The 24,133-nt window shown below is 42.4% G+C and overlaps 1 protein-coding gene and 2 long non-coding RNA genes across 4 annotated transcripts in view; 1 reads left to right on the forward strand and 2 right to left on the reverse strand.

The window, feature by feature from the left end:
- The window catches only part of LOC122685409 (prolyl endopeptidase), a 136,402-nt gene extending 112,503 nt beyond the window's left edge, over positions 1-23,899 (forward strand). Inside the window, exons 11-15 of the mRNA XM_043890182.1 lie at positions 4,999-5,135; positions 6,150-6,244; positions 9,460-9,591; positions 19,223-19,379; positions 23,148-23,899. Coding sequence (XP_043746117.1) covers positions 4,999-5,135; positions 6,150-6,244; positions 9,460-9,591; positions 19,223-19,379; positions 23,148-23,442 — 816 coding nt within the window. The 3' untranslated portion in view covers positions 23,443-23,899. The remainder of the gene's footprint in view (positions 1-4,998; positions 5,136-6,149; positions 6,245-9,459; positions 9,592-19,222; positions 19,380-23,147) is intronic.
- Positions 2,185-6,779, reverse strand: LOC122685414. Of its 2 annotated transcripts, none has more exons than XR_006338373.1 (3): positions 5,819-6,779; positions 5,322-5,513; positions 2,185-2,503 (listed from the first exon to the last, which is right to left on the reverse strand). It is a non-coding gene; the product is annotated as an uncharacterized LOC122685414 (long non-coding RNA). The 2 variants fall into 2 exon arrangements; XR_006338374.1 differs by having other exon boundaries at positions 2,185-2,773.
- LOC122685413 lies at positions 7,048-11,864 on the reverse strand. The gene is made up of 4 exons (XR_006338372.1): positions 11,805-11,864; positions 8,923-9,201; positions 8,003-8,079; positions 7,048-7,314 (listed from the first exon to the last, which is right to left on the reverse strand). It is a non-coding gene; the product is annotated as an uncharacterized LOC122685413 (long non-coding RNA).
- Positions 23,900-24,133: the final 234 nt, after the last annotated feature.

Genomic DNA, 24,133 nt, shown 5'->3' on the forward strand with positions numbered 1-24,133 from the left:
TTATGTACCGTGTCTTCTTTATTCATTCCTCTTTTGATGGACATTTTGGTTATTTTCATGTTTTGCTATTGTAAATAGTGGTGCAGTGAACATTGGAGTGCACCTTCTTTTTGAATTATGGTTTTCTCCAGACAGATGCCCAGGAGTGGGATTGCTGGCTCATTTGGTAGTTCTGTTTTTAGTTTCTTAGGAAGCCTCCATACTGTTCTCCATGGTGACTGTACCAATTTACATTCCCACCATCAGTGCAGGAGGTTCCCTTTTCTCCATACCCTCTCCAGCATTTATTGTTCGTAGGTTTTGTTCATGATGGCCACTCTGAAACTGCTGTGAGGTAATACCTTATTGTAGTTTTCATTTGCATTTCTCGAGTAATTTATGATGTTGAGCATCTTGTCACGTGCTTTTCCAGCCATCTGTATGGCACAGACCACCCGTGTGGGTCTTACTCTGTTCTGCCTGCCACTGACCAGTTGCTGCGCTCTCCTCCAAGTCTCCAAAGCTCCCTGCATGTCCCAGCTGGTCTCCCCACTCGTGAGGAGGCTTCTCTGAGTGTGGGACCCTCTCCTCTCCTCCAGTTCCCCATCCAGGGGTGCAGGGTCCGTCTCATGCCCTTTTTTTCTTTATTTCATCCGACCTGGTTGTGCAGGAATTTTTCTTGTCCTTTTAGCTATCTGAGGTCCTTTGCTAGTGTTCAGCAGGTGCTCTGTGAGAACTGTTTCATTTGTAGATTCTTGATGTACTTGTGGGAGAGGCGAACTCCACATCTTCCTATTCCACCACCTTGACTCTAATTCCTCTGTTAAAATTTTAAATGCATGTACACTTTGATCTAGCGATCTCATGTCTAAGAATATATCCTACAGAAGTCATGAGTATATAATCCCTTTTACATAAAAGGGATTTATTCCATCATTGTTAATAACAGAAAAAGAATTGTCTGAATAGCTTTTGGTGAGCAAAATCGTTAAATAAGCTTGTTAAATGGTTAAATCCAATGAAGTTTTTATAGTGAAGTTTTAAGTCTGTATATCTTAACCTGGAAAGAATTTCATAATATATAGCTGACTGGGGAGAAGCAAAATAAGTTTTATCCCAGCATTTGCCTGATTTTATTATGTACTGCCATTTAATAATAACCTGTGTATGTGAATATGTGTAAATAGATATGTCTGTATAAGCATGTGAAAAAGTTCAGAAGGATCTACACCAGTAGGGTAGAGGTATGGATGGAGAGACAAAGACAAAAACATTCACTGATGCCCTTTGAAAGGGTGGTGGTGGGCACAGTCCTGAAGGAGGCAGGCTGGTGTGAGCTGTGGGTGTAGGTTACTGTGGATATATTTGATCGGGAAGAAAGCAGGAGATGGAAATTTAGCTTGAGGGGCAGACAGGGTAGTGCAAAAGATTTGGGGCTTTGTTGTTATTGTGTAGGACAGAAGAAATTTGAGTTTGTTTGTATGCCAAGGAAAAGGAGACAATACAAAAAGAAAAATTTGTGGTGATCAGAAAAGTGCAGTAGTAGTGAACCCTTCTGGGGTTCAGAGGGTAAGTGAAGGTGGCAGAAGGTTTTTCAAGAATTCCAACAGATGACTCCCATGAAGATAGGCAAAGCCAGATCCAAAGAGCAGCAGATGCAAATGGGTGATGCTTGGCATGGAGGAAAATGGAAAACACTGGAAACAGCTACTCTGGAATTGATTAGAAAAAAGGCATAAGGTCAGAGCCCATGACTTCAACTATTATTAATCTGTAATTAAGTGAATTGGCACTTCCTGAGTGCCTAGCAGCCCAGAGGAGGAAAAGGAACCCAGTTGGTTAGGTTAGAATTAGAGGATTTCAGGCATTAGTGATACTTTATGGGTGACAAGGGTCACCCTGAGGGTCACAAGCTGGACAAGAAAACCCAAGGGAGGCTGACAGAGCCAGAGAGATATAAGGGATTGAATGTTGTAATGAAAGTTTGTTGCTGTTGTTTTATTTTTTTATTGAAGGATAATTGCTTTACAGAATTTTGCTGTGTTCTGTCAAACCTCAACATGAACCAGCCATAGGAATACACATGTCCCCTCCCTTCTGAACCTCCCTCCCGTCTCCCTCCCCATCCCACCCCTCTAGGTTGATACAGAGCACTGTTTGAGTTTTGTAATGAAAGTTTTTTTAAAAAGGAAAGAAAAAAGGCAGATACCTCAGGAGTAAGGAAGAGAAGGTAGAGCAAGAACAAGAACAAGTTGGAGTCACTGGGGAAACGAGTTCCTTTCAGAAGAGCTCCAAGTTCTAAGGGCCAAGGGATGGGTGTTTGCAGTACGTGTCGACTTGACTCTGGAGACGTTAAGTCCGTGACAGAAGGGATTATCCGGGTCGTATTCATCTGTATGTCTCAGCACCGTGCTTGGCACATAATGGACATGCAGCAGATATTTGAATGAACAAGTGGATAGGGGGTGGTGGCGGCAGACATCGGGCCTGTAAAGGCATCCAGGCAGGATAGGTGGACCACTCACTGAAAGAAAATCACTAGTCACTAAAGAAAATCGCAGGAGAACTGGGTCAAGAGAAGTAGAGTCTCAGATTGAATTATCAAGGACTGTGGGAAAATACCTGGCTTTTGGTTGATGTCCCTGAGGAGGCTAGAGGGGATGATACAAGTCAACAGCGTGACTAGTTTTTTGAGCCTAGATCCACCTGCATCAGAAGAGCCAGCAGATGTGCTGAATCTGCAGATTTGGGCATCCATCCCACACCATGGGGTCCGAATTCCTGGGAATGATGCCTAGGAAAATGGCATTTTTAACATGTTTATGCCAGATTCTTAGGTCTAACCAATAAGGTTCAAGAACCACTAGTGTAGATTCTGAGGTGAAGCTTTTTGGTTGGGCCAGGTTTGGGAAGAACAAGAAAATAAGGAGCTTCTCCTTATTCCTGAGCAGGTCTACAAAGAAAATACCCACAAAGTCTCTGAAAGAAAAGTTTTAAAGGAAGTGGCTTCAGGAGGAATCAGTTTATAGAGTCAGGTTAAGGTTTATTATCAGCTGCCATTCCATAGATGGAAATGGCATAAAATACTCCTCTGTGTCTATATAGTGAAAAAATCTGTACACATATATATTAAGTGTGTATGTTCAAGTCTGAAATAACCTTTTAAGGAGTTTCTTGAAGATGATATTGTTGTGATCATCCTCACAGTGCCCTTTTACTTTGGGACAGTGTTTACAATGTTGTTATTTTAACATGTGAACCAGAGCAGCTTAAAGCTTGGGTATATTTTTTGCAGCTACAGGCATAAGGGAGCCTTTGTGCTTTGGATGGTGTTCCTTTGTCCTGGAGACAGATGGGAACAGACCAGTTCAGGCACTGGAAATCCTCCTCCAGGTGGTAGCAAAGAGGAGGGTCTGAGAGCTCAGTGGGGACAGAGGTGCACCAGTCCAGGTGACTGGTGCAGAGCGGCTGTGGCCCGAGGAGAGCTCAGTTGGACCAAAGAGGGAATAGGTGCGGGGCTGGGGTTGGAGGGTAGGTGGGAAGTTGGGAAGTCGCTGTATTGGTTAAGGTAGAACCATGTGAGACCGTTCGCTCCCTGGATGCGGCTGCCTCTGTGGTTAGATTACTCCTGATTGAGGGCCCTGTGTGTTAGGGCGTTATCCCAGTCCATCTCTTGTTCCTCTGCATTTTCTTGTCCTGCCCACACAGTTACTTTCTATCAGTGGCTGCTACCTGACACTCAGTAACTTTAAATAAGACTCTGTCCCGTTGAATGATTTTGAACTCTGCAGTGTATTCTCCATGATTCCTTAATGACCAAAGTGATGTACTCTCTCAGTATTTCTCTCCAAAGTCAGAAGCAAATGCTTGTTATACTGTTTCTTGGCAGGTTTCAAAATAACAACCAGACTTGCAGGCATTAACTGTGACCCTGTAGTGCCTTTCTCCAAATCTGCCTTGACTTCCCCTGCCCACCCCTCACTGTTTATTTCCAAGGACTTTGTGGCAACTTTCTGCAGTAGAACTGCTACCTTAAAAAGCTTTGGATAGAATATGGCTCCAAGTCACAGTGACTGTAGACATTTGTGTCTTTGACTATGAAGTTATTAGAAAGATGTTTCTAAGCTGGGGCACTTTACAGGTGTCATCTGGGATAAAGACACCGTGTTTCCCCAAAGAGAAAGCTGTTTACAGATTTTTGTCTGAAAAAAAGCCATTATCAGCTTTGGGTGACTTGGTGCTTTTTGTGTGTCTTACCGTTTGAATAGCATTTCACGTTCTCTTGCTAATCCTTTTTCTCTTATTCCTTTTACCCAAAATGTAATGAATCTAGAAATGTTAACTGAACTTGCCTGAGTATGTCCAGATTCAGGGAGATTTGGTGAGCCTTCATTATCAATACTGGAGAAAGTGTCATTGTTTAATCAAGACAATAGGATTTCTGGGTTGTTCCTCATCTACTCTATAAAGCTCACACGCATTTTGTTGTTGCTAACATTTATTTAGTAGTTGAACATAGAAAGATGAAGAGTTGAGTGTCTTAACATTTAAAGAGGAAGTTGAACATAAACTGTCTCTCCTAGAGAAATCGTCTTTCTCAATCGGACTCTTTGATAGAAGAGCTAAATCTGACTTTCCAGTGCTTGGAGGGATGCTCAGGAGCAGAGAACTGAGTGCCTCTTCTCTTAGTTGGGCCTCATGGAGACCCTAAGAGGTGGGCATGACAGCCACATTTTAGGGATAAAGAAATAAGGCTGAGACCAGACAACTTGCCCAGCGTCACCTAGCTTTTGCTAGTGAATAAGAATTCAAAGTCAAGTCTGCCTGAGCTCACTACTCCACACTGTCTCCATAAAAACTGAAATATGCTTTGTCATCACCTAGCCCTTTAGTGGTACTGGATTTTCACTGTGCCACTCTGCGTCTTAAAGAATTTGCTACCTACTTTTCCCATGTAAAAGCATTCAAGTGCTTCCTCAGGAATGTGAAATCTAACTACTCTGCTTTCTTTTGCTCTAGATTTTCTACCCTAGCAAGGATGGCACAAAGATTCCGATGTTCATCGTGCATAAAAAGGGCATAAAATTGGATGGCTCTCACCCTGCCTTCCTATACGGCTACGGTGGCTTCAACATATCTATCACACCCAACTACAGGTGAGCGTGGCACCTCTGTGTATCTGATCTTCTCCAAACAGTAGGAGAAGCCAGAGGCTGGTCTAGACTGTGTCTGCACCTGAACCCCCTTCCCTTGGTCCCCACAGATCTCGTCTTTGTTCCTTGTGTGTGTTTATTAAGCCTGTTCTGTGTTGGGAATTGAGATGAGTAAGGAAGTGTACTTACACGTTTTCTTTTCTGAGCCAGTGGATGTGCTGGTAGTTTCAGCAGAGACCATCCAAGGTGTAGGAAAAATGTTGGGAGGAAAGACCATATGAGTGTCTGAAGATCACCTTCCTCTGATCTTCAGCATCCAGGAAGTTAGCACCCAGACCATCCGGAGCCTTGGGCTGCCGAAGCCTGTCATTTCCCCAGTTACTGAAAGAAAACATGATAAAATTTCAGAGAGAGTTTTCAAAGCAAAATTAATTTCAGTTACAGCAAGCAGAGAAATAACCTCAGTACTAATACTGTTAGGGTCAGTGGAAAGAGGAGGAGGAAAACAAAATCTAAATTTTGTAAAGAAGCTCTGTGCTACAGTTTCTTCTGTTTATTTCTAGAAAACATCCTGCAGCCCTGGGCACTCCGTTCTTGTTTTCTGGTTCTGTGTCCTTGATCTCCTCTGTCTCTCTCACGCCTAGTTTACCATGTAAATCTCTGGAAAACCTGTGTAAACTTCATACTTCAGAAAGAGCTTGCTTTCTTTTTTCCAACTTAATTTGGAGACAGATACTGGGTGTTCACACCAGGGCTGCGTCAGGTGACCGGGCAGTGTTTTGTTGCCAAGACAGCTGTTCAAAGTGAGGTATACTGAATGCTCGTGCAAATGTCTGAGCTTTGCAGTTCATCAGTCAGAAGTTTTACATTACTTGCTTTAAGTGAACTATGTAAGCACTGGGCTCCCGTTCGGGTGATCCCACGTGTGGAGTGTCTTCAGGGGTACGTGTGGTGGAGGGAGACAGCGCGCTCCTCGCCGGGCACTTCCGGACGGTTAACCTTTCCACCATCTCTCAGCGTGTCCAGGCTCATCTTCGTGAGACACATGGGTGGCGTCCTTGCAGTTGCCAACATCAGAGGAGGTGGCGAATACGGAGAGACGTGGCATAAAGGTGAGGCATATTCTCTGCAGAAACACAAACATGGCACAGTCTGAGCCGAGGTGTTAGGAGCCGAAGAGATAAGACAGATGAAAAATAAGGATGCTTCCAGACACACTGCTGGCAGTATCCCCACCTTTCCAAATTGAAACTGTAGTTTCAGTGTCTGTTTAAATTAACAGCTCAGTCTTTTCACATTTTCCTTGGCAGTCTATTTTAATGAAGTACATATTTTTCAGAAGCATCCCCTTCATACCATAACCAATTTTTTTAGCAATATATGGGGTACATTTTTATCTATCACTGTCAGAAGTGAGTCTGGGGGATAACTTTTGGTATTTATTGTGTCCTCTCTGTTAGCCAGATAATGCTAAACAGTGAAAGCCATGCTGTCTTAAAACAGACTGCAAAACCAGGTTATTTTCTTGTAAGAGAAACGATCTCTCTAAAATAGAGCTTTCCTAGTCCCAGTTTGGGCATCTTTTGGTTGTTTTCTCCAAGTTTTCCAACACTGCTAACAAATAGCATCCCCCCCTAGCATTACTGTTGGGACTATCATGTGCAGGTTTTATTAAACACAATGCAGTTGTTATTCTTTTCTGGTTTTAATGACTCAGTCTCTGGCCTCCTGAAGCATGTATTCTAGTTGCTTGAGGAAATTAAAAACATTAATGGCAGTCTTTATTTTTAAAGCCCTGTATTTTCCTTTTCTCTCCATATGGAGCATGCCCTGTCTCCCAGGCTTTTGTATATCTGAAATGTATAGATGAGTCAATAACTTGAAGAAGATGCTCTTCCCTTACCTTATTCCTGTGTTTGCGGGAGGCACCTTCACTCCCACTAGCTCCCTGCTTCTCCCCTCTCGACATCAGCCATCATGTTGAAGACAGTCTGCAGGCCTGGGGGCAGACCCCATTGCCTGGGCTTGATTGGGCAGCACCAGGCGAGGGGGCCCTTCTCCCACCAGAAGAGCATCCAAGACCACCCTTCAGATCCATAAACCCACTTGTTCTTCTCTGCCTCCTGAGGCCAGAGGCTCTGGTGTGCTGCATCAAATCAGATCAACAAAGATGAGGGTAGATCTGTAAAGAGAATTCTTCCTAAGTAACTATTAGGTGTCAGGAGGCAGGAAAGGCCCAGAACTGACCCTTAGGTCTTCAGCATGCACCCCAAGGACCAATGTTAGCAAACTACTTGAGCATCTTAGCAAGATTGAATGTCCCCAGTGAACACATGGGGCCCCAGCCATTGTTGGGCCAACTGCTGCCAGGTATCATCCCTGAAGGCTTTACTGATTGTCATTGTATTTGAAACAGCATAGAATTTATTGTATAATTTTGACTTGGACCTGATATTAGAGTTTAATTACCCTAAAATCATACTGTGAAACTGTGATATTAAGAGATGACTAAGAAAAGGAGAATAAAAATAAAATGTCAATATACTATATGTTTGATTTACATCCCAAACCAATATGCTAAGTGTGGAGCCCTTGATTCACCCAATTTTCTGGTTTAAAAATTTTCATGTTCACACTTAAACACCCACCTGCATGGACTTCTGACACTGTGGCCTTCTCAAAGGACCCAAGTCCTTCACCGTAAAATTCTTTTGTTCCTTAGGTGGTCCATTGAGCTCTGATAGGGAAGAGTGCCCTCCCTTGGTCTTGGTCAACTTTCTCATCTTTGTATTAAATATAACCAAGTTATTTTCCAAAAGCCTTGGGGGGGAGGGAAGTTTGCAGCTTGACTGAAGCTGAAAGTTGCTTACCTGTGTTTAGATTGATCATAGATGTTCTCCCAATTTAGGCAGCGAAAGGACCCCAAATGGACCTTTTCAGTTAGACCCTGTCATATTGAACATTGATAAATATAGATTCCATTCTGTTAATTGAGTTTTAAAATTCAATGCCCTTTAAAAAATATAGTCATATACCCAAAATTATATTATTCCTGGAAACTAAGTTATCCTAGCCATTCTAATTCAATTAAAATCTTAATAACATTTGTTTTGATATGAAAAAATTTCTTCAGTAGTACTGCTTCATCCTTAATTCAATTTCTGCAAAAATGGTTATATTTAATCTCAAATATCTAATCAGATCTATGTCTGCTTTTTGTTCATTTCATAGGCAGTTATTTCAGGTACCCATTCCTTTGAGAGCATGACTTTGACTTTTGGCCTTTATTTTTAGATATTTTAAGACCTTACAGGTCTTCCTCTCTTAATGTGTTCATTTGACTATGAGAAAGCTGAGATTCTCTGGGGAGATCTTTGAGATCTCTTCAGTCAAGACTAGAGAGGAAAAAAAGACTAGAAAAACTAGGGGCTTCCTTGGTGGACCAATGGTTAAGACTGCAGTTCTGCTGAAGCAGGGCATGCGTTCAGTCCTTGGCAGGGGAAGACCCTGCATGCTGCAGGGCCAACAAAGACTAAAACTAATAAGCTACTTTGTGCAACAACATTCCCCCACCTAATCACCTAATTCCTCCAGTGTGTGTGAGTCACTCAGTCATGTCTGACTTTTTGCGACCCTATGGACTATAGCCTTCCAGGCTCCTCTCTATGTGGGGTTCTCCAGGCAAGAATACTGGAGTGGGTTGCCATTCCCTTCTCCAAATTTCTACTTAAGTTCTTGAATAAATAGCTGAGGACAAAATCAGAGAACTTTAGTTCTCAAAATCACTTACCCATCTCAAAGTCCTGCAGAGAGGAGAGGTGAGACATGAGCCTGTCTGTGCAGAGCACCTTCATCTTCCCAGGAAAGAGGCAGTGAGCTCACCTCCATCGTCACATTCTCTGTGGAGCTCTCGGAGGACTCAGTTCTGCTCCAGGTCGTGTGTCAGTGAGTCCAGCTCCTCCCAGGACACAAGTTCGTGTTGATGACATGCTTTCTCATTTTTGTTCTCATGGTGGTCAGACATCATGACAGATCATCTCTTCCCTTTGGGGCATTTGCCTTATAAGTTCTAAGAGGTTTTAGAAAAATGCAAAGGCACCATATGGATGAGCAGTTATGGTACTGATGATGGATTTCTGTAGTGCATACATTGAGGCATTTTTCTAAATGTAGTGTTAGCTCATTGTGTTTAAGTTGATCAGTAGTTGAAACTATGCCTTATCATCATTTGAATTCCTCTTAGGTTAAAATGTTTTTGTTGATTTTTCTTTTTTTTTTTTTTTAGTATTTTGTTAATTAACTTATCTTTCACTTTGGCACATTACAGGTGGCATCTTGGCCAACAAACAAAACTGCTTTGATGACTTTCAGTGTGCTGCTGAATATCTTATCAAGGAAGGTTACACGTCTCCCAAGAGGCTCACTATTAATGGAGGTTCAAATGGAGGCCTCTTAGTAGGTGAGAACTGGGTTTATTCATTGTACTTTACTAGTTAACTCTTAAGAGTTTTCAGATACTCTAACTTTGGGCTCATGGATGGTAGCAGTGGTACAGAAAAAGCAAAACCTGTTTGTATTTGGGTATCTAATAACATATGAAGACACAACTAGTGACTCAGCTCATCAGAGCATGATGAGCTCTCCTCCTCCCTGTTCTGAGCTCTTCTGGACCACAGTTCTCACCCTTCCCTCCCCTGGGTGGGGACTCCCTTCCCACAGACCAAGCCCACAAGTCTCTCGAGTTCAGGCAGCACAGGACTGAACCAAGTAACACCCCTCTGACTGTGCTAGCCACCCGTGATCACTAGGTATAAATACTTGTTGAATACCTAACGCCATGGGATGCTAAACGCTGTGGGTGCAGAGAAAGAAGTCATAAAGGAAAATGAGGTCCATGCAAAGACGGATCCATAGCTTAAAAGCAACGAAATAGCCTTAGTCATAGTTCACCTGCTGAGCACCTGTGTGCCAGGCCCAGTGCCGAGCCCTTGACAGGCATGCAGCCTGGGAGATGGGGCTCTGAGAGGTAGAGAAGCTTGCTAGTGTGGTGGTGATGCTGGGGCTGATGATTAGCACCATGGTTGTAGATTCTGCTCTTTTAACCTCTCTGTGGCACTGCCTCTAAGTAGATTTTCCTATGTTTTGGTAGTTTTAATGAAATTTTACTTTGCTTTCGTCTCTCGGCAGTACTTAACATTGCAGTGGACATTTATAGTGGGCCTGCACTCTGCTTGCTGGGTCCCACCTCCAGCGTCACCAGGAGACGAGGGGCCATTTTACAAATGTAGATTAGCATAGAGAGACTCAGCCTAAAAAGCACATGTGACAGTTTTCAGCTTTCAATTCTGTTCCCAGGGGATTTTGACATTCCCTGTTTCCTTGTCTTTGAAATATACTAACTCGTGTCAAAACTTGAATTCCTTCCCTTACTTTTCTACCCCTTACTTTTTTACCCCAATAGAATATAGACTTGAAAAAAAAAACAACATTTTCCCATGGAGGTAAAATGTGTATGTCCGAAATAATTTGTTTAAATTTGGAAAGGGTAGAGATGTGGCCAAGATGGCGAGCCTTTGAGCTCACCTTCTTCCATGGGCACACCAAAATTAACAACTATTTACAGAACAACTATGAGAACAACCTGAAGACTAACAGACTAACAGACTAACAGATTTTCTATAGCTGAAGATACAAAGAAGGAACCTCAATGATATGGGTAAGGAGGGGCAGATGCATAGTATAGTCAAGACCTACAGCCTCAGGCAGGCAGGCAGCCCACAAATGGGAGGATATTCACAACTGCAGGATAATCCTTCCGAAAGAGAGAGAGGTTCAAGACCCCACAGCAGGCTCCCCAGTCCAGAGACCCCTCACCAGGAAGACAAGCCCCCAGAACACCTGGCTCTGATCTTCCTTTCAGGAGAGCGAGAGGGCTGTGGGAGATGGAGACTCCACTCTTAGAGTGCACACAAAATCTCACATGCTCCGAGTCCCGGCTTATGGGCAGTGATTTGAAAGGAGCCTGGTCAAATTTGCTTGCTAATCTGGGAGAGCCTCCCAGAGGGGCAGGAGGCAACTGGGACTCCTAGCGGGGACACAGATGCTGGGGGCAGCCATTTGGGGGAACTTATTTTACCACAAGGACGCTGGTGCTGAGAAGCACCATTCTGGAGTCCCCCCTCTGGCTACCATCAGCACTCTACCCACCGGCAGACTGGCACCAGCTCTGCTCATGCACAGACAGGCCTGGCCTGCCAGCATACCGAAAGTAGTTGGCCCTGCCACCACAGAAGGGCCATGCACCCCTACACCATGTGGGGGTCACCACACGGGAGTCTGCTGCTGTGGTAGGACGTCAGCTGCATGGGGGTCTCAGAGCACATAACCAACCCACCTCATACACAAACACAGAGTTAGGCAAAATGAAAAGACAGAGCTATGTTCTAAACCAAGGAGGCAAGCTAAAACCCCTAGAAGAAGAACTAAGCAAAGTGGAGATAAGCAATCTTATCCAATAAAGAGCTCAAGGTAATGATCATAAAGATGCTCCACAAACTCAGGGGAAGAATGGATGGACATGGTGTGAAGTTTTAACAGAGAGTTAGAAAATAAAAAGAAGAGGCAAGAAGAGGTGAAGAGTACAATAACTGAAATAAAAGAATATATACATACTAGTAAGAATCACGGAGAAGGCAATGGCACCCCACTCCAGTACTCTTGCCTGGAAAGTCCCATGGACGAAGGAGCCTGGTTGGCTTCAGTCCATGGGGTCACATAGAGTTGGACACGACTGAGCGGCTTCGCTTTCACTTTTCACTTTCATGCATCGGAGAAGGAAATGGCAACCCACTCCAGTGTTCTTGCTTGGAGAATCCCAGGGATGGGGGAGCCTGGTGGGCTGCCGTCTATGGGGTCGCACAGAGTTGGACACGACTGAAGTGACTTAGCATCAGCGGCAGCAGCAGCAAGAATCAACAGTAGATTAGATGATATAGAGGAATGGATCAGAGACCTGGAAAACAGAATAATGAAAATCATACAAGCTGAACAGAAAAAACAGTTCTAAAAAAATGAGAACTTCAAAAACAAACTTACAGTTACTACAGGGAGAAGAGGAAGTAGGGATAAGTTAGGAGTGTGGGATTAACAAAGACACACTACTATATATAAAATAATCAGCAAGGACCTACTGTATAGCACAGGGAACATACATTCTATAATAACCTATGTGGAAAAGAATCTGAAAAAGAATGGATATGTGCATATGTATATATGAATCACTTTGCTGTATACCTAAAACACACACAGCATTGTAAATTAACTATAGTATAAAATAAAATTTTAAAAACATATTTATGCACCCAACATAGAAGTACCTAAATGTATAAGCAAATATTGATGACGTAAAGGGAGAAACCAAGAGTAAAACAATAACAGGAGACTTTAGTATTCCATTTACTTCGATGGATAGACATTCCAGAGAGAAAATCATTAAGGAAATACTGACTTTAAAGATACATTAGATTAGATAGACTAAGTAGATTAAGAACATTCTATCCAAAAGCATCAGAATACACATTCTTTTCAAGTGCACATGGATCATTCTCCAGGATAGATCATATGCTATGCTACTAAACACATCTGAATAAATTTAAGAAGGTTGAAATTACATCAAGCATCTTTTCCAACCACAACAGTATGAGATTAAACATCAACTACAAGGAAAAACTGCAAAAAATGAACAGAGGCTGAACAATAAGGTACTGAACAACCAGTGGGTCACTGATAAAGAGAAAATTAAGAAAATTAAAATTAGAGACAAATGAAAATGGAATCTAACCTAACACCTAAAGTGACTACAATAATAAAAATTAGAGCAGTAAAAGAGACTGAAAAACAGTACAAAAGATCGATAAAACTAAGAGCTGTTTCTTTGAGACGATGAAAAAATTTTACCAGACTTTTACCAAGACTCATCAAGAAAAACAGAGAAGGCCCAAAGAAAATCAGAGATGAAAGAGAAATCACATCCAACACCATAAAAAATGCAAAGGATCCTAAGATACTATGAATAATTATGCATAATAATGTGGACAACCTATAAGAAATGGATAAGTTCCTAGAAACTAGCCATCTCCCAAGACTGAATCAGGAAGAAAGTCTTAACAAACCAATTACCAGTAATGAAGTTGAATCAGTAAATTAAAAAAAAAAGAAAACTCCCAGCAAACAAAACGTCAGGACCAGATGTCTTCACGGGTGAATTCTATGAAACATTTAGAGAGAAGTCAACACCTGTCTTCTCAAACTGTTCCAGAAAACTGAAGAGGAAGGAGCACTTCTGAACTCATTTTACAAGGTCAGCATCACCCTGATATAAAAACCAAAGATACCACACATAGAAAAAAGAAAATTGCAGGCCAGTATCACTCATAAACATAGATGTGAAAAGCTTCAAAGTCTTAGCTAGCCAAATTCACCAGTACATTGAAAGGATCATACACTGTGATCAAGTAGGATTTCTCTCAGGGATGTAAGGATGGTTCAATATCTTTTGACAAAATTCTACATCCATTTGTGATTAAGCACTCTTAACAAAGTGGGTATAGAGGGACACATCTCAATATAATAAAGGCCATGTATGACAAGTGCTAATATCATACTCAACAGTGAAAAGCCAAAAGCATTTCCTCTAATGTGAGGAACAAGAAAAGGGTCTTATTGACAAAAAACAAAAAACAAAAAAAAAAAAAAGAAAAGGGTCTTATTGAGACAAGAGAATCACTCACCACTCCTGTTAACATTATATTGGAAGTCCTATCCACAGCAACAGACAAGCAAAAGAAAGAAAAGTAATCCAAATTAGAAAAGGAGTAAAACTGCCACTGTTTGCAGATGACATGGTACTATATATAGGGAATCCTAAAGATGCCATCATAGAACTAATTAAGTTGCACATACAAAATCAATATATAGAAATCTGTTGCATTTCTATACCTTAACAAATTATCAAGGGAAATTAAGAAAACAATCCCATTTAAAATTGCACCAAAAAGAATAAAATACCTAGTAATAAATCGAATCAAAGAGGCAAAAGACATGTACACTGAAAATTGTAAGACATGATGAAACTGAAGGTGACACAAACCAATTAAAAGATATACTATGCTCATAGATTTGAAGAGTTAATATTATTAAAATTACCCTGCTACCCAAGGCAATGTACAGAGTCAATGCAAATCCTATCAAAATATCAATGGCCATTTTGCAGAATTAGAACAAATAAGAAGCACAAAAGACCCCAAATAGCCAAAACAATTTTGAAAAAGATGAACAAAGCTAGAGGTATCATGCTCATTGATTTCAAACTGTACTGCAAATTCTAGTTACCAAAACAATATGGTACTGGCATAGAAACAGACATAAAGGTCAATGTAACAAAATAGAGAACCCCAAAATAAACCCACATATATGGTAAACCCACAACAAAGGAAGGAAGAATATACAGTGGAAAAACGGTAGCCTTGTCAATAAATGGTGTTGGGAAAACTAGACAGTTTCATGCAAAAGAGTCAAACTGGACTACTTTCTTGCATCGTATATGAAAATAAACTCAAAAAAATATTTATAAAAACTGAAGCCATAAAACCCCTTGAAGAAACCATAAGCAGTACACTGAATTGGTCTTCATGAAATTTTTTTGGATATGTCTCCTCAGGCAAGGGAAACAAAAGCAGAACAAACAAATGGGACTGTAGCAACCTAATAAGCTTTTGCACAGCGAAGAAAACTCCCAACAAAATGAAAAGGCAGCCTACTGAACCTGAGAAGGTATTTACAGACAATGTATCTGCTAAGAGCTTCATGTCCAAAATAGCCTAAGAACCCATACAACTCAACATCAAAAACAAATAGTTAACAATGAGCAGAGGGCCTAAATAGACATTTTCCCGGAGAAGATATACTTATGGCCAATAGACACGTGAAAATATGCTCAGGGTTACTAATCACCAAGGAAATGCAAATCAAAACCACAATGAGACACCATCTCACACTGTCAATAGGGCTAGTATCAAAAGGACAACAAATAATAAGTGTTGACAAGGATGCAGTAAAAGGGAACCCTCATGCACGCGTGGGACTGTAAACTGTTCTCCACTATACAGAACAGTATGAAGGTTCCTTAAAAAGTAAGAATAGAACAACTATGATTCAGCAGTTCCACTTCTGGGTAATTTTTTTCAAATAAGTCAAAACCACTAATTCAAAAAGATACATACCCCTATGTCCATTCTAGTATTATTCACAATGGCTAAGATATGAAAGCAACTTAAGTGTCCATTAATAAATTAATGGATAAAAAATATTTATATGTATAATATACAAACAGGGGAATATTACTCAGCCATAGAAAAGAATGAAATCTTGCTATTTGCAACAACATGAGTGGACCTAGAGGGTATAATAAGTAAAATAAGTCAGAGAAAGACAGTTACCATATTTCACTTATATGAGAAATGTAAAAGTACAACTGAGCAAATACAGACTAGTAATAGATACAGAAAAATTAGTGGCTGCCAGAGTGGAGTGGGATGGGAAGATGAGTGAAATAAATGAGGGCAATTGAGAGGTACAAACTCTGTGATAAAATAGCTCAGAGATATACTATATAGATAGGGAATATAGTCAATAATATCTAATAACTTTGTGTGATGAGATGGTAACTAGACTTATCATAGTGATCATTTTGTGATGCATAAAAATACCACATTGCTGTTTTACACCTGAGACTGACACACTTTATGTCGGTTATACTTCAACTTAAAGAAAAATTGAGAAAGGATATGGATAATATTCTTAAATACCAAATAACCACAAATTTATCTATTCAACAAATATGTATTGGGCAAGTGCTGGGCATTTTTCCAGATACTTGGAATATGTCAGCAAATGAAACAGACAACACCCTCACGGAGCCTTCATTCTAGTTAATTGAGGCAGGTGGCATGACGGGCCTGACCCACGTCTGTGGCTTGGCACGGACAGCAAGGGAGAGCAAGGGGAGAGGTTAGGGGTGCTGGGAACCTAACCAGGCGGGACTCACAGCTGTCAGAGAGCATGGTTTGCTCTGAGAAGCCTTTGGGAAGGTTTTGAGCAGAGAAGTAGCATATAATTTGAGTGAGTGAAGTCGCTCAGTCATGTCCGACTCTGCAACCCCATGGACTGCAGCACACCAGGCCTCCCTGTCCATCACCAACTCCTGGAGTTCACTCAAACTCATGTCCATTGAGTCGGTGATGCCCACCAGGCTCCTCTATCCATAGAATTTCCCAGGCAAGAGTACTGGAGTGGGTTGCTATTTCCTCCTCCAGGGGATCTTCCCAACCCAGGGATCGAACCTGGGTCTCCCACATTGCAGGCAGACACTTTACCGTCTGAACCACCAGGGAAACCCAGCTTCCCGGGTGCTTCCCTGGGGGCTCAGCTGGTAAAGAATCCACCTGCAATGTGGGAGACATGGGTTTGATCCCTGGGTTGGGAAAATCCCCCTAGAGAAAGGAAACGCTGGCTACCCACTCCAGTATTCTGGCCTGGAGAATTCCGTGGACTTTACAGTCCATGGGGTCGCAAAGAGTCAGCATATAATTTGACATGTTTAAATCAGGACCGTGGATTGATCCGTTGCTGTGTTAGGGTAGACAGAAGAGGCGAGGACAGAAAAGCAGGAGACCAGTGAGGTGGCTGCTGTCTCAATGAGAGGATGGTGGCATGGACCTGGGTGTGATGATGGAAGTAATAAGAAGTGGTCTGATTCTTAGTATATTTTGAGTTTGAGCCAACTACGTTTTCATATGAATTAAACAAGTATTAATAAAAAAGAAAGAACAACTTAGGGTGAATCTAAACTATTTAATGGGAAAAGATGTTGAAAATACCACCTGATTTTAGTAGTGGGAGAATTGTGTTGTAATTTACTGGTTCATCCAATAAGTCCATTTTTGGAGTTGTATTTCCAGGAATTGGTTTATGCCTTTTAATAAACCAGGTCCTTTATGGGACCTTCAGAGATGGAGTTTGTCCATCAAGATGCTAAAGTGCTTATTTAAAAGAACATCTTCCTGCCCCTCCCACCTCTGAGTGAGGAGGAGGAGATCTGCAGGGGTAGGACTCAGAAATCGGTATCATGAATAAGCACTGACACCTAAACTGCAGTGGGAACTGTCTCTTGCCAGAGGCAGGAAAAGTTCACATCTCTTGACTAACTCCTCGTCATGCCAGCTTTAATGTTACTTCCTCCCAAAGCCTCCCCAGTTTCATTATGCTGGCCTACACCCTTCTTCCATAGTACCCACACTTTCTCAACAGAAGTGAATGCCACACTGTAACTGCCCATTCACTTCTTTTATCTTTCCCACTAAATTATTCACTGACATATCCCCAGGCCCCATGCCTAGTGCAAGGCACATGGCAGATGTTCAATAAACATTTATTGAATTATCCAAAAAATAAATTTCTAAGTATACAAAGAAGAGTATTTTTAAAACAGGACAAGAAAATATGTCAGTATCTGATAGAGCTCTGAATTGGGTCTTAGGCTCTGTTCTGCTTTGAGCTATACCTATTATCAACTGTTGCTGTTTACAACACTTCTGATGCCAAATGCAGGAAGGGGTAGGAGGGTGGGTCCCACAGCAACCAATGGTCCAACTCTCCAGATACCAACTGGGTGTCACACAATTCAGTTCCATTCTGACACTACTCAGAGTTAGCACAGACCCAAAGGACAGTCCCCGCTGCAGACACCAATCACAAGTTCTAGACCTCTCATATTTCTGATTGATGGCTATAAATTGGGGGTTCCCAGGTCCTCCTCCTCGAGTTCAATAATTTGATAGAACTCAGGAACATTCTTAGGGCTTCCCTGATAGCTCAAGTGGTAAAGAATCTGCCTGCAATGCAGGAGATCCCAGTTCGATTCCTGGGTCAGGAAGATCCAGTGGAGAAGGGAAAGGCTGCCCACTCCAGTATTCTTGGGCTTCCCTGGTGGCTCAGCTGGTAAAGAATCTGCCCTCAATGCAGGAGACCTGGGTTCGATCCCTGGGTTGGGAAGATCCCCTGGAGAAGGGAAAGGCTACCCACTCCAGTATTCTGGCCTGGAGAATTCCATGGACTGTATAGTCCATGGGGTCACAAAGAGGTGGACACGACTAAGTGACTTTCACTTTCAGGAACGCTCTTACACTTGCCGGTTTGTTATAAAGGATGGAACTTGGGGACAAGCCAGAGGAGGTATGTAGCTGGGGCAGGTGCACACCGAGCCTCCATGCCCTGTGAGTGTGCCATGGTCCTAGAACCTCCCAGTGTTCACCAGCCCGGGAGCTCTCCAGACTCCATTGGTGTTCATGAAGGTTCTGTTACACAGGCTAGATTGATTAAATCAGTAGCCATGAATCACTACCTCCAGCCCCGCTCCTCTCCCCAGACGTCAGGGGAGGTACCAAAAGATCCAATCCTCCTATCACGTGGTTCCTTGGTCAGCCAGCCCCCATCCTGAAGCTGTCTAGAAACCCAGCAAGAGCCACCTCATTAGCATGAATTCAGATATGGTTGAGAGGGGTTAGTTATGAATTATGAAAAATACTCCTCTTACCCTGTCACTCAGGAAACTCGCAAGGGTTTTAGGAGCTCTGTTCTAGGAACCAGGGACAAAGATTAAACAGGTATTTCTTACTATGTCACAAGATCACAGGCTAGTTTTGAGACCCTGCACAAGTTCGTTAATATCCTGCATCACCTGTGAAAGCAGCTAGGGCTGGGAGCAGCACAGATTTTACAGAAAGTCTGAGGTTTTCATGAAGAGTTACGTGTCCACTACTGATGAAAATATTCCACCCCTCGGATATATACTGGAAGCAGGGGGAAAGCTTGCAGACTCTTGGGCAAGTGATTTCTGATAGTTTCTTCCTGTGCTTTTGGGAAAAAAAGACCATCAAGATTCAGAAAACATTTAAGTGTTTTGTTCTCATTTGGGTTTGTTTATGACAGATGTTTAATGATGGACAACCTCCTTTTTCTATCTTGATTTTTAGCTACCTGTGCCAATCAGCGTCCTGACCTCTTTGGTTGCGTTATTGCCCAAGTTGGAGTAATGGACATGCTGAAGTTCCATAAATACACCATTGGTCACGCCTGGACCACTGATTATGGCTGCTCAGACAACAAACAACATTTTGAATGGCTTATCAAGTAAGGTTTTGATTCATACTGACATGTTTGTATTGTTCACGATTTGATGTCAGAATACTGAACTCAGTCAAAAGGGTATGTTTGACTGTCCCCTTCAGTATCTCATGTTTACGTGTAATTCACTGCAAAAGTAGGGTATGTGGTGGAGATACTTATCTGTCTTCCTAGTTCTGATCTGGTCTTGAGCAAAAATAACAAAGATGTGATGGCAGAATCCTAAAGATAGTCCCCCGGGATTCCTGTCCCCCTGGTTCTTCAATGGTTGACTGATCTGTGGACTGCTCTGCAGGGACTTTGCAGATTAAATGAAGGTTACTAATCAGCTGATCAGAGTGGAAACATTGTCCTGGATTATCAAGAGAGCCTAATCTAATGACAAGCCCTTCAAGGTAGGGCACCATCTCTGGCAAGAGTCAGGGATGCAGCAGAAAAGGAGATGAGAGAGACTGGAAGCATGAGGAGAACTAGACCCACCACTGCCGGCTTTGAAAACGGAGGAAGGGGACCTTTACAACCCGACATCAACCCCAACCAATAGCTGTCCAAGAAATGAGGACCTCAATCCTACAGCCTTGTGGAGCTGAATTCTGGCAACAACTGAAATGAGTCCAGAAGTAGATTTTTCCCTAGAACTTCCTAATAAGTGCCCAGCTAGCCAACACCTTGATTTCAACCTTGAGACAGCCAGAGAACCCAGTCAAACCAACTCAGACTTCTGACTTACTATGAGATAAGAAATCTGTGTGGTTTTTGTTGATACAGCAATTAAAAACTAATTTTAAAAGAGGTATCATTATAACATATATATATATATATATAGGATTCTTTTTCTCAGTTAAAAAAAGGAAATAGGAATATATGCAAGTACAGTTATTTTGTGCTTTCAGTATAACCACTTATGTTTGAAACTTTGTTGTTGTTTAGTTGCTAAATTGTGTCCAACTCTTTTGCAACCCCATGGACCGTAGCCCTCCAGGCTCCTCTGTCCATGGGATTTCCCAGGGAAGAATACTAGAGTGGGTTGCCATGTCCTTCTCCAGGGAATTTCCCTGACCCAGGGTTGGAACCCACATCTACTGCATTGGTAAGTGGATTCTTTACCACTGAGCCACCTGGGAAGCCCACGTTTGAAACTACAAGTTGCATTATTGAAATATTTATATCCCTCAACCACTTTGGCGATAACAGAAAATGGCAGACATCTAGATTCTCAAGACTGTAAGCTGCATTCTTCTTTGGCTCTTGGTTCTCTTTACTTCCCACAGCAGGATCCGGGGGGATTTACCAGCAGTGTTAAGGAGCTGCCCTTGGAATAGCATCAGGAGCCTGTGTCCCATCCCAGTCTTTTCAGTCAGCTATAGATTTCGATACAGTAACTTCAGTTTCTCAAGTCAGGTTTTTTCCTTCATTTGATGTGCTTTGTATGGCAGTTCCGGAGATGGCAACGGCACCCCACTCCAGTCCTCCTGCCTGGAAAATCCCATGGACGGAGGAGCCTGGTGGGCTGCAGTCCATGGGGTTGCTAAGAGTCAGACACGACTGAGTGACTTCACTTTCACTCTTCACTTTCATGCATTGGAGAAGGAAATGGCAACCCACTCCAGTATTCCTGCCTGGGGAATCCCAGGGACGGGGGAGCCTGGTGGGCTGCCGTCTATGGGGTCGCACAGAGTCGGACACGACTGAAGCGACTTAGCAGCAGCAGCAGTATGGCTAGTTCTCCACTTAGATATTTGGCTAAAATGACTTGGATTTTTTTAATTGAATACTTTCAAATTGCTAAATTCTATTCTGTAGGAGGGGGGAAAGTGTAACTTTAAAAATATACAAGTAGCCCCACTGACACATCTGGTGAACGCTGAATATCTGAAGGAGTCATAGTTCAAATTAACTTAGAGAAAATAGGCATTTAGGGGGCGAGGTCCCATTTATACTCAGTTGAAAAGACTGAATTAATTGTATGTTGAAGACAACAAAATATTCACTGGAACCCAATACTTCTAAAATTAATTTGAAAGCAATAAAAGAGTTCTTAATATTTTTTCTGTCAAGACATCAGTGATACTCCTATTTCAGACCTTACTTTTTCCAGCCTAGCACTCACAGGGCTACATGTCCTCTCATCTGCTCCCAAGTGAGCAGAGAACTGAATCCACTATACTGGAGGGAGTCCCCCCTGAAAAAAGATCTAGATTTCGAAGTTTGTGAATGGCTGGGATAAATAAAGCCTAACAGACTTTTTTTTTTCCCCTACAGAACTTCTCAGAATCTTTAATATAAAAATGTGGTATGTGACTCTTGAGGCAGGGAGAGGTATCATTCGTAAAAAGAATTTCCAAGCTTGTTTTCCCACAGAACTAATCCTTATCTGGAGGACCAGGGTTGATCCAAAAATACTCTGAAGTGAGATCAGAAAACAGATCCATTGTCACACCCATCTTACCTATCAGGAGACTAAACCCCAGAAAGTTTTAGTCTTGACTTGGTTAACTGAGCAGAAATTTTACTGTTTTTGCCTATTCACCCTACAAAATAAAACTCTACTAAAATAGTTGATTCATTAGTACTGAACACTCTGAGAAATAAGACAGCCATATTAAAAAAAAAAAAAGAAAGACAGCCGTATTGACTATGCATGAGACAGGGTGCTCGGGGCTGGTGCACTGGGATGGCCCAGAGGGATGGGATGGGGAGGGAGTGGGGAGGGGGGTTCAGGATGGGGAACACATGTACACCCGTGGCGGATCCATGTCAGTGTATGGCAAAACCACTACAGTATTGTAATTAGCCTCCAATTAAAATGAATAAATTTATATTAAAAAAATTAAAAGTAAAGAAGAAATACTCAGAGATTTCTTTCACTTTACTTAATTAGCATCAAGCATTTAATCTGATTGTACTTAGTTTTTGAAAACCTTTTGTTAACTGCAAATTTATCTTGTGCTTCAGACGGTTCCTCCTGCACCAACTTTCTCACCATTGGCCAAAGTCAGTCTATGCTGGACTATGAGCCAGCAGATCAGCGGCCCAGCTCAGGTTCCCTGGTTTTCAGACAGAAACTAGGCCTGGGGGGACCTGTGTTCTTGCTAAGACTATCAACCTGAGATCAGAATAAAGATTTTATAGATACCAAACAGGCAAAAAGCTGCCAGACACTGTGGATTTCAAATTCTTCAACAAAAGAAAGGCTTGCACCTATTATATCCATAGTCAGTGATTTAAAAGAACAATCAGCAATATGGGAGTCGGGGACTAAGAGATACAAACCACTGTGTATAAAATGAATAAGCTGCAAGGATGTGCTCTACAGTTCAGGGAATAGAGCCATTATTTTATAACTTTAATTGGACTATAATCTGTAAGAATATATTGAATTACCTGAAACTAATATCGTAAATCAACTATACTTCAGTTTAAAATGTTTTCTCATGTAATAATAAACAAAGGGACAACCAGTCCACTTTGTTGCAGTGAAAAATTCAGCCTGAAAAATATGCAAATATTCACCTCAAGACAGTCAGGGTGCATATAGTTTGGGTTGTTCCAGCAGCCCTGTGAGCGAGGGCCAAATAAATGACAGGGCTCCCCAGCCTCCTATAGCCCTGGCCAATCACAGCCCACCATAATGTCTGCAGTGGTCACCCAGGGACCAGCTGGCCACAGTCCTCACTGCTGATGAACGACACAGGTCTCTGCGTGATTAACCTAGTGGACACGCAGAGCTCTCCTTTTGATACCTGGCCTCATGGAAGTGCCTTTGCCTTTCAGATACTCTCCACTGCACAACGTGAAGCTGCCAGAGGCAGACGACATCCAGTACCCGTCCATGCTTCTCCTCACCGCAGACCATGATGACCGTGTGGTCCCGCTTCACTCCCTCAAGTTCATCGCCACCCTTCAGCACCTCGTGGGCCGCAGCCGGAAGCAGAACAACCCCCTGCTTATCCACGTGGACACCAAGGCGGGCCACGGGGCCGGGAAGCCCACGGCCAAAGTGATAGAAGAAGTCTCAGACATGTTTGCATTCATAGCACGCTGCCTGAACATCGACTGGATTCAGTAAATGGCATCTCTCTCTTCCTCCGCCGCCGCAGAAAACCTCAAGGGCTCTCTCACACCATTCAACCGAGAAACCACTGGGCGCAGCGCCTCCCCACATAAACACTGTTCCTGCACCCACGGCTGCAGTTGACCAGAGCTGCTGCAGGAATTTTATCTTTTCTAGGCTTCTCCTTTTTAGCAGGCCCTTGGCGTTTCGTTCTCCACCCTGTGCAGGCACATGTTCTAAAAGGGGGAAAAAAAAATAAAAGGCATGTTTGGATACATAGCTAATGGCAGCCAACACATTGTGAACATTAGATTGCTGAACTCAGAGGCGTAGTCGGGCATACTTCATATAGAACACCTCAGTGAAATTTGCTTCTATAACCATAACCAGTATACCTTTAAATAAATGTGAGAATTGTTCTCATGAAAAGAGACTTCTTTCCAACAATAATAAATGTTATTTAAGAATGGGAGGTTTTTTCCTGGCTCCTTTGTATTCAGCGGCAACCCCAGAACTGCCATCATTCTGCATGCATCATGTCACTTCTCTATGGGAATAAGCAGTGAAGTCAGACTGTCAGCCCTGCGCTGAGGCTGAGTGCATCCACCCAGCTCCCTCGTTTGTGCTGAGGAGGCTGTTCGAGGCAGCTCGCTGGCTTATGTGTTAACCCCTCAGACAGCTGAGCCAGGCTCATCTGGTTTGGATG

The sequence above is a fragment of the Cervus elaphus genome, chromosome 28, assembly GCF_910594005.1.
Source record: "Cervus elaphus chromosome 28, mCerEla1.1, whole genome shotgun sequence".
NCBI classification, from domain to species: Eukaryota; Metazoa; Chordata; class Mammalia; order Artiodactyla; family Cervidae; genus Cervus; species Cervus elaphus.